General features: G+C 40.8%; 1 protein-coding gene across 4 annotated transcripts in view; it reads right to left on the minus strand.

Annotated features, from left to right (window-relative positions):
- TRIT1 (tRNA isopentenyltransferase 1) overlaps positions 1 to 14444 on the minus strand; it is a 56575-nt gene extending 42131 nt beyond the window's left edge. For 3 of the 4 annotated variants that reach the window (XM_040619315.1, XM_008712004.2, XM_008712002.2), the window contains exon 1: positions 14246 to 14443. In XM_040619315.1, the coding sequence (XP_040475249.1) occupies positions 14246 to 14419 (174 nt within the window). In that variant the 5' untranslated portion in view covers positions 14420 to 14443. Of the gene's footprint in view, positions 1 to 14245 lie in introns of all 4 variants that reach the window. The other variant, XM_008712003.2, reaches the window with a different exon arrangement.
- Between the last annotated feature and the right edge of the window lie 213 nt (positions 14445 to 14657).

Below are 14657 nucleotides of genomic sequence, written 5' to 3' on the forward strand. Positions count from 1 at the left end.
AGTGAAGGCAAGGGCGTCTTGGATATACCTTCATTCACCCTAGAGCATCAACAGCATTTTTTATTCACATCGCTAAGTTCCAACAGTTCAATAAATTATATATCTATTATAACTCTCTCACTTTTTAAAAACAAGCTCTATGACCAACATGGGACTCGAACTCACAATCCCGAGATCAAAAGTTGCACTCTCTACAGACTGAGCCAGCCAGGCAACCCTAGAACATTCTCTTTCTAAAAGAATGTTAAAACCAACTTGTAGTCCTAATAAGTGTACAAGAATATACAAACTTAAAACATTTATGATGGGACGCCTGGGTGGCTCAGTTCATTAAGCATCTGCTTCAGCTCAGGTCATGATCCCAGAGTGCTGGGATGCAGTCACGCAAGGGGGTCCTTGCCCATCTGGGAGCCTGCTCCTCCCTCTGCCTGCCTGTCCCCCTGCTTGTGCTCTGCCCCTCTCTGATAAATAAATAAATAAAATCTTTAAAAGAAAAAGATTACAAAAATAACAAAAAATAAAATATTTATGACCAAAAAAAATCATACAAAAGACAAATGACCTACTGAAAAAATACTTATAACACATGAGACTGCACAAAGGATTAAAACTTAAAATACACAAAACCTCTTACAAATCAATAAACACGAAAACGAAAACCATTATATAGAAGTGGACACAAAACAGGTATAAGCAAGACATTCAAAAAAGAAAAACACAAATGGCCAATGCACCCTTGAAAAGAAAATTAAACTAAGAAATGAAATTAACATGAAATCCATTTCTCCTTTACCAAACTAACAACAATGAAAAGAGGTAATACACAGAATTGCAAGAGTGAAGGAAAACAGACATTATCACTGGCACAAACGTTCTTGAAAGCAGTCTGGCAATATATATCAAAATGCAATGTGCACCTACTCAGCAACAAAAAGACAACCAACCCAATTTATAATTGAGCACAGGATGGGGCGCCTGGGTGGCTCAGCTGGTTAATCTCTGGGTCCTGGGAATCCCTGCTCAGCGGGGAGTCTGCTTGTCTCTCTGCCCCCTCCCCTGCTTGTGCGTGTCAGCATGTGAGTGTGCGGGCATGGGCACCCGCGCTCATGCTCTCTCTCAAATAAATAAAATCTTTTAAATCTTTTTAAAAATAAAAATGAGCACAGGACCTAAATAGGTATTTCTCCAAAGAAGATATACAAATGGCCGCTAGGAAAATGTAAATCAAAACTACAAAGCGATACCACTTTTACACACAGTAGGATGGCTTTAAAAAAGGGGGGGGGGATAACATATTGGAGAAGAGGTAGAGAAACTGGTACCCTTATACATTGCTGGTGGGAATGTAAAATAGTATAGCCGTTGCGTAAAACAGTTTGGCAATTCCTCAAAAAGTTAGACACAGAATTACCACATGACCCAGCAATTCTACTCCTACACATATACCCAAAATAAGTGAAAACAGATAAACAAATAGATGTACGCGTACATGTTCACAGCATTATTCATAACAACCTAAGGTACTAATGCCCATCAACAGATGGGACAAATTGTGATCTATACATAGGATGGAAAATCATTCAACCGTAAAAAGGAATAAAGTACCAACACATGCTACAAGTGTAAGTGAGAGAAGCCCGACACAAAGGTCACAGATTATATGATCCCATTGATATGAAATATCCAAAATAGGTAAAATCTCTAGAGACAGAAAGCAGACTGGTGGTTGCCAGGGGCTTGGTGGGGGAAGGAAAAATGTGGGAGTAACTGCTTATGGAAATGCAGAATAGATGCTTAATGGGTATGGGGTTTTCTTTTGGGGCGGTGGAAATATTCTGGAACTAGATAGAAGTGGTGGTCGTACACCACCATGAATACACTAAATGCCACTGAATCGTTTTATTTTTAAATAATCTCTACACCTGAAGTGAGGCTCAACCTTACAACCCTGAGATCAAGAGTCACATGCTCTACTGATTAAGCCATCCAGATGTCCCTGAATCATTCACTTTAAAATGGCTGATGTTATGTGAATTTCACCTCAATAAGAAAAATAATGTAAGTATAACCTCTAATAATCTTAGGAAATTGGAAGAAGGGGAAAAAAAAGGTAATGTGTGCATCTTCTCATCCAGTATTCCCATTCTAGGAATTTATCCTGAACAGAGAATCACACAGTCCAAAAAGATGTGTGTGTGAAGATGTTCATCTCAGCATCATTTATTATAGCAAAAAAACCAAAAATCAAACAAACAAACAAACCCTCTAAATGTCCTTCAGTAGAAACCTAGCTAATTACAATACACTGATAAAATAGACTACACAGAGATTAAAAACAACAAAGTAGAAAGTTGGAGGGCTTACACTATCCAATTTCAAGACTTATTATAAAGCCACAGTAATCAAGACAATGCAATATTGGCAAAAGAATAAACACACAGATCAATGGAACAGAATGCAGCCCAGAAATAGACCTGCACAAATATAAACTGGCTTTTGACAAAAGTACAAAGGCAATTTAATGGAGAAAGGATAGCCTTTCAAAAACAATGCTGGCACTACTGGACATCCACAGTATCTCACACTTTATACAAATATTTATTCAAAATAGTTCACAGACCTAAATGTAAAATGCAAAACTATAAAACTTTTCTTTTTTAGATAAAACGTCTTTTAAAAAAAATGGTGAGAAAATCTGCATGACCTTGGGTTTGGCCATTTTAGGACAGGAAATCAAAGACACAATCCATTTTTTTAAAAAAAAGATAAATTGGACTTCATGAAAATTTAAAACTTTTGTTCTGTGAAAGACAAGGTGAAGAAAATGAAAAAATAAGCCACAGGGGCGCCTGGGTGGCACAGTGGTTAAGCGTCTGCCTTCGGCTCAGGGCGTGATCCCGGCGTTGTGGGATCGAGCCCCACATCGGGCTCGTCCGCTATGAGCCTGCTTCTTCCTCTCCCACTCCCCCTGCTTGTGTTCCTTCTCTCGCTGGCTGTCTCTATCTCTGTCAAATAAATAAAATCTTTAAAAAAAAAAAAAAAGAAAAAGAAGCCACAAAGCAGGAGAAAATATTTGCAAATAACATATCTGATAAAGGATTTGTACCCAAGACATATAAAGAACTCTTATAAGTCAATAAGACAAACACACACCCAAAAGATCTGACAGACACTTCAAAGATACAAAGATGGCAAATAAGCATATGAAAAGATGCTCAACATCATTAGCCTTTAGGGAAATATACACTGATCACCGAGATACCAGTACACACCTATTAGAATTGCTAAAATTAAAAAAAAAAAAAGACAATACCAAATCCTGGAGAGACTACAGAAGAACAGAAATTCCCATTCACTGCTGGTCGGAATGCAAAATGGCATAGCCATTTTGGAAAAAACTTTATAGTTTTTAAAGTTAAACCATCAGCACATGAATGTCTACAATAGCACAAAGTAAGTGCCAAACTGGAAACCCAGATGTCCTCTCAGAGGTGAATGAACATACTAGGGTACATCCATACAATGGAATGACACTCACCAATAAAGAGTAATGGACTCATGCAACAACATGGGAGAATTTAAAATGTACTTTGTGGGGTGCCTGGGTGGCTCAGTCAGTTGGGTGTCTGCCTTTGGCTCAGGTCATGATCCCAAGGTCCTGGGATGGAGCCCCACATCAGGCTCCCTGCTGAGCAGGGAGCCTGCTTCTCCCTCTCCCTCTGCCTGTGGCTCCCCCTGCTTATGCTCTCTGTGTCAAATAAATAAATAAAATCTTTAAAAATAATAATAATAAATAAAAATAATTTTAAAAATAATAAATAATAAAATATACTCTGCTAAGTGAAAAAGTCAGACCCCAAAGGTTGCATATTGTATGACTCCAGGTACATTACATTCTGGAAAAGGCAAAACCATGGGGATGGAAAACAAATCAGTGGTTGTCGAAAGCTGAGGTAGGTAGAAAAGCTGACTACAGAGGCCATGCAAGGCAATTTTTAGAGTGATAGAACTGTTCAGTATGGTACTGTAAAGGTGGATACCTGACTGTATTTGTCAAAACCCATAAAACTGTACTCAACAAAGAATGCACTTTACTGTCTGCAATTCTTAAAAAAAAAATAACCAGAATGTCGAAGGATAGGATGCAGACCGCAACAAATGAATCTACCTGTATTACAAATGTATAGCATAACCTCACCGAAGGGCAGTGGAAGGGGAAAAGGAGCTTACCTAAGTGTGTAAAACATTGTTATGACTGGATACTATAAGGCTAAAATGAACAAAAAGAACTGCACACAAAACATTATACCTAATTGGTAAATTTGTTTCTCACATAAGTAACTAGTGAAACTACTATACAGGTTGCACAAATTGGTAAATATATTGTAGACAATGAGAACCAAATTTCTTATTCTCTGAGAAAGAAGTCACAGATAGGCAAGGAAAGGTACACTAGAATGAAGAGTAGAGTCAGAGATATTGGTATAAACCCATGTTTATTTTCATATATATGCAGATACAGACATAAACATAGATATTTGTGTGTAAGTGGAATAGTGTACATACGTATGTTTCCTCGCTTTGTCCACTGAAGGGACAAGAAGTAATGATATCCCAGTAGCAACAAGCACATGCAGCAACCAGATTTTGGTTTCTAAATCCCACTCACCAAAGCCCAAAATAAAATAAAATAAACAAACAAAAAACCATTCATCAATAAAAGGAACCAGGGCTCCCTGGATAAATGGCTGATTCTTGGGGTGGGGCTGGACAAATACTAGCTGGGAATATCTTGTACTGCCAGAAAGGAAGTGCTAAACAAATACGGGGGCATGCCAAAGGACACAAGAGTCAATGTGAAAGAGCACCCAATAACCAAAGTTGGAATAATCTGAGCAATAAATAACATAGTATTGGGGTATAACCCAAGAATAAAATAAATATCCATAAGGATGTAAGTAAATGAAGTTAACAAATAGGAGAGAAAGGACAAATCATTCCAGAAAAATTACAATTCATAAAAGAAGGAATAAAGGAAATTATAGTAATTGCAGCAAGAATGATCAACTGATAAATGCTAAAATTAGTGAGTGAAACTTAAAGAAATCTCAAAGTATCTCCCCTTAAATATTTATTAATTATTGTGGTGCTTTTAATGTACGTTAACACATTCTCTGCTATCCCTCCCTCCAGGAGGTAGAGCTTAAATCCCCTCCCCTTCAATATGGGCTGAACTTAGCAACCCGTTTCTAACAAATAAGAGTATAGAAATGGACTTCACAGTGGTGAAATCTGGCAGACACATCCCAAACCAAATGATCAAGGTTAACATCACCAGAATTAAGTCATGTTGCCAACATACCCTGATATGATGTAATGAGAAGGGTACTTTACCTCTGCGGCATGCTTTCCCCAAATCTATAATGCTAGTGTAATCATGAGAAACCATCAGACAAACCCAAATTGAGAAGCATTCTACAGAATAGCTGACCAGTAGTACCCTTCAAAAGTATCAAAGTCACAGACTGCAAGAACCTGAGAAACTGTTACAGATTGGAGGAGCCGAAGGAGACATGACTAAAGGCAATGTGGGACACTGGATAGGATCCCAAAAATAGAAGAAAGATTATTAGTAGAAAAACTGATGAAATCCAAATAAAGTCTACAGAGAACAGTACTGCACCTATGTCAATTTCTTAATTTTGGCAAATGTGTCAAGATGACGTAATATGCTAATTTTAGGAGAAGATGGGTAAAGGGACTCTCTGTACTATCTTTGAAACTCTTATGTAAATCTATAATTACTTCAAAATCTAACAAACAACAATAATGTAGAACAGAGCTTCTTAACCTCGGTACAATATACTGATATTCTGGGGCAGATAATTCTTTGTTGCGAGGAGCTGTTTTACGCATAGTAGGATCTTTAGCGGCACTCCTGGTCTCTACCCACTAGATGTCAGGAACCCACCTCCCCAGTTGTTACAACCAAAAATGTCTCCAGAAATTGCAAATGTCCTCTGGGGGGCAAAATGACCCCAGATTAAGACCACTGATGTACAATTACATACATTAACACATAAAGATATCCATAACATATTGTTAAGGGAGGGAGGGGCAAGCAGGATACAGAAGAATATGAAATGTATGAGTCAATTTATGTAAAAACATATACACATAGATGAACCTTGAGGACATCATGCTAAGCGAAATAAGCCAGTCACAAAAGAGACAGATACTTTTGATTCCATTTACGTGAGGTACTTAAAAGCAGTCAAAATCATAGACAGAAAGTAGAATGGTGGTTACCAAGGGCTGGAAGAAAGGAGGAAGGAGGTATTGTTTAATGAGTATAGAGTTTCAGTTTTACAAGACAAAAAAGAGTTGTGGAGATAGATGGTGATGATGGTACACAACATTATAAATGTATTTAATACCACTGAGCTGTACACTTAAAAATGGTTAAGATGGAGGTGCCTGGCTGGTTCGGTCGGTACAGCACGTGACTTCTGATCTCAGGGTCTGAGTTCAAGCCCAACACTGGGCGTAGAGTTTACTTTAAGAAAAAAATGTTAAGGTGGTAAATTTGATGGGTATTTTACCACAATAAAATTGGGGGCAAAAACCACATAAACACATGTGCATAAATACACACACGAATATCTGAAAGGATGTGCACCAACATGTTAAAATGGTTACCTCTGGATGCTAAGACTACAGCGGTATTTCCTTTGCACTTTTCTGTGTTCATCTGGATTTTTTTTTTTTTCAGGAAGAACATCTCTTTTTTTCTAAATATGAAAAGGCTTTGTTCTCCATCATTTTTTCTCGTAATACTTCCAGTTCAATAACCAAAATCCTATGGATTCTGTCTCCAAAATGCCAAAATGGTTAACTCTTCTCCCCAGCCACAGTTCAACACCAGTACCTCTCACCCAGGTTAATGTAACCGAATCCTGAGCTGTTTATCCCTCTCTAAATCACTCTCCACTTAGCCATCAGAGTTACCCAATGAAGCAGATTTACTGTCACTTCCATGTTTAAAACCCCACACTTCCTGGTATTCCTTTCAAGGGCCTCTACAATTTATTCACAGGGCCCTATATTTTTATTTTCACCTCCTACTACTGTCCCTCAAGTATCCTCTATGCCAGATAATTGCTGGTCACTCTTTGAAAACACACTATACACTTTTATTCTTCCTTAACTTTGCTCATGCTGTTCTTTTGTCAGGAAGTCTTCCTCCTCCGCCTGATAAAATGTATACAGTGGTAGAGAGGAAAAGAATGGGATGCAGGGGGCACCTGGGTGGCTCAGTTGGTTAGGCAGCTGCCTTCAGCTCAGGTCATGATCTCGGGGTCCTGAGATCGAGCCCCATGTCAGGATCGCTGCTCAGTGGGAAGTCTGCCTCTCCCTCTCCCTCTGCTGCCCTCCCTTGCTTGTGTTCTCTCGCTTGCATGCTCTCTAACATAATGGATAAAATATTAAAAAAAAAAAAAAAAGAATGGGATACAGGATGAATGGATAAGAAGAGGTGGAAGAAAAAACGTAGAATAGTACAGAGATAAGGGTTCAAGAAAGTAATTTTCTGTAGGTAATTTTCTGAGATAATAATAGTGCCTACCTCACAAGGCTGTGGTGAGATTAAATGAGATAATATATGTCAAACTTTTAGAACAGTACCTGGCATATACACTATTATTGTTTTCTATGTTGTGATGATGATGATGATGATTCATGCTATTGTGGTAAGACCTTGAGCTCCGGATGCCACAATAAGGAGCAGTGGTGAAGCTCTAGCTCGGAACCAGGTACCCAAAGGTAAGCAAGGAGGCAAACAGGACCCCAGTCTGATTCCAACTTATCTGAAGAATTCAAACTACCCAAGAAACCAAAACCAACTTAGTTAAGCCACATACAAGCACTTACAAATCACAGAGGTGAGTCCCTGTATACCCCAAATAACGTTTACCCCTTGCATATATATTCCTTTTGAAGAAGAGCTGCTTCAACACCCTGCCCCAGGCACTGAAGCATCAGGGGAGCACTTCCTCCTCACAAATCAGAACCTGCAAGTCCCATCTGTGCTCTCCTACTCTTTCTCATTTGGCCAGTAGTAACTTCTCTTTCCTTAATAATATAGGATGTTTGATTCTGGAGTTCTTCCCATAGCTGCAAAAAAGTGAATATACAGGGGCGCCTGGGTGGCGCAGTCGTTAAGCGTCTGCCTTCGGCTCAGGGCGTGATCCCGGCGTTCTGGGATCGAGCCTGCTTCTTCCTCTCCCACTCCCCCTGCTTGTGTTCCCTCTCTCGCTGGCTGTCTCTATCTCTTCAAAAAAATAAAAATAAAATCTTTAAAAAAAAAAAAGTGAATATACAGTATATGAACAACCCACCGAGGTTTAATACTGTACGCAAAGAAAACTAAACTCAGTCACAATGGAGGTGATCTAAAGCATCTAAAAACTCATACGGATTTTTTAGATGAGTCAAAAATTTTGAGATTTCCTTCTTAGCTTCATCAGGCTTAGTCTTTTTTTTTTTTTTTTTTAAACATCGCCTCTGTCAGTCGTGGCAAATAGCCTCCAGAAAGCTCCCACGTCTCCTGGTTCACAGGTTTTTGTGACTTTTATTTCATGTCCTACTGAGCCACTGTGATCCACTCTCCCATCTCTCCTTTCATACCCTCTTCTCATCCCAGATCTCCCTTGGGCACTATCATAGACAAACAGTCCTTTGGTTTGACAAAAAAAAAAAATACTGCTCCTAAATTATGTCCCGAAGCAGGCAAAGGACGCAGAGCTCCGCATCTATTAGATGACACACGGCCTGCTCACTAGTCAGACTGCCAAAAATCGTTTGCTTCTCCTCCCGTAGGTTTAGACAGACACAAGGGAACTGCGCTCCTATGTATGACCACTGCTTCTCTACAGGACTTGAAGAACTAAGGCCTGAGAGATACTTCCTCTCTATAAACCCAAATAGAACACTTTGTTTATTTTTCCCTTGGCATAGAGTTGGCAGTCTGTATTTCCAGGCAGTCACTGTACATCTCTTGGCAAGTGCCTTCATGTTTCTCAGTACAATGTTTCATCCAGTGACTGAAGGCGAGGCATTGTACCTTGAATTTACATGCCAAGAAGAAGACTCAGACTGAAAAGAAGACCTTCAGTATCATCTTCCTGCAATATATCAGACACCACAGAGGAGTCAGAAGACCCAGATCCAATTCCCAGGTGTACCCGTGTCTTGCAGTGCGATCTCTAGTCTGGGCCTCAGTTTTTCCATCCTGGAAAACAGGGATTGCATTACCTGTCCCTCCTTAAATGTAGACTCTTAATGCTGACTAACAATATTTAGTTTCTGTAATTTGTGAAACTGGGGTTTGGAAAACTCAGGAAATTAAGCACAAATGTTGTTTCTCACTTTTGTCACACCTGCCGTGCATAAGTCCAAAGTAGAGCCCAGCAGCAGTCCCTAAGGAAGTAATTCCTCAGACAGTGTTTATGACGTTCCACTCAACAAATTAAGTGCGTGAGAATGGGAAGCAAGAAGCCAGGCAGGCCCTTCGGATGCTACATGGCTACAGAGGCAAGTCATTATCTATCAGGCTCCAGGACCATACTATCACCCTAGATATATTAGCCTTAACACTCCAGTGTTATTTTCCCTCAAAGAAGCTACCTCAATACTTAAAGCACTTACTTATTCAATGTTTACAAAAACAATCACTTTCCCTGGACGGGAACTGCCCAACAGGGATCGCCCTACTGTTATGGTTGGACAAAGGGATGACAAAATAAGTATGAGGTGCAAGACAATTTAAATTTTAAGACCGTGTTTTGCAATCCTTTTTGAATTACTAGTACACTTATGAAATGCAAAATTCTGGACATGATTCCAAAAGGGATTATTAAAATGCAAATATTTGTTTTTTAAAAAGATCAACTTGGGGTGCGCCTCGGGGGCTCAGTCGTTAAGCGTCTGCCTTCGGCTCAGGGCGTGATCCCAGTGTTCTGGGATCGAGCCCCGCATCAGGCTCCTCCGCTGGGAGCCTGCTTCTTCCTCTCCCACTCCCCCTGCTCGTGTTCCCTCTCTTGCTGGCTGTCTCTCTGTCAAATAAATAAATAAAATCTAAAAAAAAATAAATAAAATAAATAAAAATTTAAAAAAAATAAAAGATCAACTTGGAACCTTGAAAGAACTTTCTAATTATCACACTTTACATTTGGTCACCCTTTGGTCTGTGTGGCTGTACGACAAAGTTTACTGCTCCGGCTAGGCTTTCCACAAGGCCAAGTTTCCCCTTTGTTTCAGTAAACATTCTCTCCAGGTATCATTAAATTATTGACATTAAACTATATCTCTTAGTTGCAGCAAGTTTTTATCCTCCTAAGCAACGCATCATGTGGCCACCACTAAGCTCAACACTCCATCTGGCAGACATCACTATGAATTCACACTGTGATTCACAATATGAATCCTAAAATACATTTTATATCCTGATCAAAATGTAGCACACTCCTGGGAAAAGAAGAGTGGCACACAACAAATACTCTCTAATGACCGAGTACCACTGCTCCCGCCTCATCTAAAGGGGAGGGCTTTGTATGGAAAAGGCAGCAGGCAATGAAAGTAAACACCTATGCTCAACTCCAGGTTTGCTACTTACTGGAAGACCTTACAGCAAAGCCTGTTTCCTTACCTGTGAAATGACAGGATCTACCTTACAAGATTATTGTGAGCATAAAAAGCATCTGTAAGTATTTTATAAGCAAATTTGCTATACAAATTTAAGTTATCATTATCATTCTGCCAGTGTATTTATTCGAAATTGAAAATGCTCTTTCAAGGAGCTGGTAATCCAACATTAAGAATGTCATTCTTTTTAAGAATGTCATTTTGTACACTTGAAATAATGTAACATGTGTGTCAACTATACTTCAATTCTTTTTTTAAATGTCATTTTGTTCATATGTTTACCAAAAATTTTGAGTCGACCTCAAGCCACTGAAAAGCACCATCTCCCTCCACTGGATAAAAAACAAGTGAAGTAGGTAACAGGGGCATGTAAGCAAAGGTAGAAAGGAAGAACTGTGTACAGCCACATAAATGGGGCAGAGATACTTTATGTCATTATTTGTATTGAAAAGTAAAATCAAAGGTCAGAGTTTTCCAAAGGGGACCAACAGGAAATGTTAAAAATATCCATGGTATAATCGAAACTCAACACAGCGTACAGCCAGTACAGAAAGCTCAATAATCTTCAAAGTGTTCCCATACATTAATCCTCAAGGCATCCCTGGGATGAAAAAAATTTAAGTCTCATATTCTAGTCACTTATACAACCACAGGAAAAATCTGAATGAATCAAGATGTGCCATTTTAATAAGGCAAGTCAACAAATATTTCATCAAATATTAAGGGTCTACCATACCATCAGCACTATACGAGGCACAGTGTCACACTGACATGACCTATTTTACACCCAACAAGACCTCTGGCAACCTCAACCTTATGGTACACAGCTATGAGTAAAGAAACACTTCTGAGAAATGGATAATAGCTATTACAGAGCTATATACAACACTCATGGCCAGAACCCACTAACTTACTTAAAAATAGATGTAAAATTGGGGTGCCTGGGTGTCTCAGTCAGTTAAGTGTCTGCCTCTGGCTCAGGTCATGGTCCCAGGTTCCTGGGATCGAGCCCCAAGTCAGGCCTCCTGCTCAGCGAGGAGTTGGCTTCACCCTCTCCCTCTTCCCTCGCTCATGCTCGCATGCTCTCTGTCAAATAAATGAATAAAATCTAAAAAAAAAAAAAGATGTAAAATTAAGATGATTTACTGAGAACATTCCCCTGACAAGGACTATATTTGCTATGTAAGAAAGATGGGGAACAGGTGGTGTGTTATTTTAATTGGGATGCTCAGAGAAGGCTTAGCTTGACATCTGAGTAAAGACGTGAATGAAGAGAGAAAGCGAGCCAATAGAGGTTAAATAGAGGAACAAGTGCCACCAGGCAGAGGCAGTAAGCACGAGAGTCCTGAAGTGGGGTCGTATCTGCTGCACTCTCCACCCACCCAGCAGACTTTCCCCTTGGATGTCCCGCTGCCACTCCCACTGTGCCCTGACAAATCTTCCTGACTTCCAGGCTCACTATACTCTCTTAGGCATACAGACCTGAATCCTGAGTTACATATGCATTATTCTTCTTTCAGCAACCAGTGACCAAATCATCTTTATGTGATAATACCTTCAAAACGTTACATCTTGGGGCACCTGAGTGGTTCAGTCAGTCAAGTGTCCGACTCTTGATTTCATCTCAGGGTCCTGGGATGGAGCCCCACAGTGAGCTCCACACTGAGAGGAATCTGCTTGAGATTCTCTCCCTCTCTGCTCCTCCCCCAGCTTGCTCAAGCACACTCTCTCTCTCTAACAAATGTATCTTTAAAAAAAGTTACATCTTTCCTTTCCCCTGCATTCCTAACACCCACTCCCAAATCCAATTCATCATGCGTACTCTTCACAAATGAATGCTTCTTCCACACTGCCCGCATCATGTTACTTATCCCCCATGCCATCCACAGTATCTACAATACCTAATGAACCCCCTCCTCTCACTGTCCACACACTATGCCCAGTTCACTTTCTAAATCTTCATGCACGTTCCTTCCTTTAACATGCCTTTTCTTCTTTCTTATCTATCCAACCTTCACCCTTCAAGTCCCTTTTCAGAGAGCTCTCCAAGACTAACTATACCAGTCTTCACTGATTTCTCCCTTCTCAGAAATTGTATGGTTTAGTATAAAATCTAACACTTATAGTTTCTCTCCTCCCTACCACATCCACTTTGCAAAGCATCATTAATTTCACAGTTCAAACACTTTCTGTTTTGTTTCATGTTTAGCTGGACTAAAACTCCCTGAAGACAGGGATTATGATTTTCTCACTCCAAAAGAGCCTTGTAGAAAATAGCATTTTTAGCACTATGCACCATACATTAAGTGCTTTACATACTTTATCACATCAATCATCATAATTAATGTTGTGTTATTCATATCCTTTTTCCTATTTTACAGAAGAAATAAAGGCACAAAGAGGTCAGGCTGAAGTCATATATCTTAGAAATGACAGGGCTGGGATTTGAGGTAAAGTCTGTCTCTCAAAGCTGACACAAAATAGAGGTGGCAAACCAACATTTGTTGAATTATCCTAATCATTTCATGTGTGTTGATGGTCATGTCCCTCCAAATGAATAAAGGTAGAAACCACGCCTGGAGGTGTATGGGGTGCAGCGGGAACGAGGAATGCCCTTCCTTGCTGAGTACCCATCAGGTAGGTGCCAGGCATGTCACATCAAGCACCTCATTTACTCTGTAAAAACTCATTAACTGCAAATTATCTTCAATAAATAGCGTTTATAATTCCTCCATTAGAGATTTACCCAAAATGTCACCCACTCTCAACCCGAGCCCAAACGCACCCAGGTGCCGCGTGTATTACACTCCTCAGCTTCCTTCTAACTCAAGGAAGAGGACAAAGCCTCCTGACTCCCATCAGCCAGTAGGGAGTTAAAAATCTCAACTTAAACATTTACCAGGTGCCTGGCCCTGGCCTTCTTCAGGACTTTGCTCTTCATTCTAAAACTCACGCTCTCACTTACTAAGCACCACAGCCCTGTGAGGTAGATGGCATTTTTTCCGCTTTACAGATACATTAAGCTCACGTGGCGGATGGCAGATTCGGAACTAGAATGCAGGTGTCCTGAATACCCACCCTGTTCCACTCCCTCAGGAGTTACTCAGACGATAACCGATTTATACCGTTGTCCCTGAGTACTCTAAACAGCAAAAGCTCTGCAATAATTTTCATTCAACGGGTATTTACTGGACGCCTGTCAACCCTGCAGGTTCAAATGCCATCTCCTGCACTTATTCCTATGTGACACGGAGAAAGCCGTTTCATCTCCCTAGGTGCATTCCCCCAAGCGTCAATGGAGATAGTATCTACCAACCGCAACGTTGTGAGAAGCAAATGAGATGAGGAAACTGAATCAATCGCCCGACACGATGTCTGGCACACGGTGGGCATCTGGTAATTATGGGTTCCCTTCACCTACCCACTCCGCCGCACAAGTCTCGGGGTTCACCCACGACCACCATGCGACAGGGCATTCACTCGGCCAGAGGCCCGCAGGCGGCCTCTGGGTTTTGCAGGCCCGGGGCCAGCCGTACTGTCATACCTGCATGGAGTCAGCGCTGACGATTTCGCCACCGAGCCGTTGGCCTAACTGCAACGCCAGGGTGGATTTGCCGGTGCCCGTGGCCCCAAGAATCACTACAAGAGGCAGTGTCCGTGGCAGGCCCCGTAGCCGGGAGCCCGCAGAAACTGCTCGTGCAGCCGCCGCCGCCGCCATCTTGAAGAAATCTGCGCTTGCGCGGGAGCAGCTGTCCCCATGGCAACCGTCAGAGCGCCTGCGCATAACTACGGCTCCATGAAGAGGAAGAGAAGAGGGGTGGGAGGGGCGAGGCCGCGGTTTCCAAGCTTGAGAAGCTCCCGACGTGACGGCCATCAAATAGCTGGTGTCAGAGCCTCAACCATCTCCTCTCTCCTTTTTGTTGTTTTAACAACTGATTATCAATGTATTAAAAAGA

The sequence above is a fragment of the Ursus maritimus genome, unplaced genomic scaffold, assembly GCF_017311325.1.
Source record: "Ursus maritimus isolate PB19 unplaced genomic scaffold, ASM1731132v1 scaffold_32, whole genome shotgun sequence".
In the NCBI taxonomy this organism is placed as follows: Eukaryota; Metazoa; Chordata; class Mammalia; order Carnivora; family Ursidae; genus Ursus; species Ursus maritimus.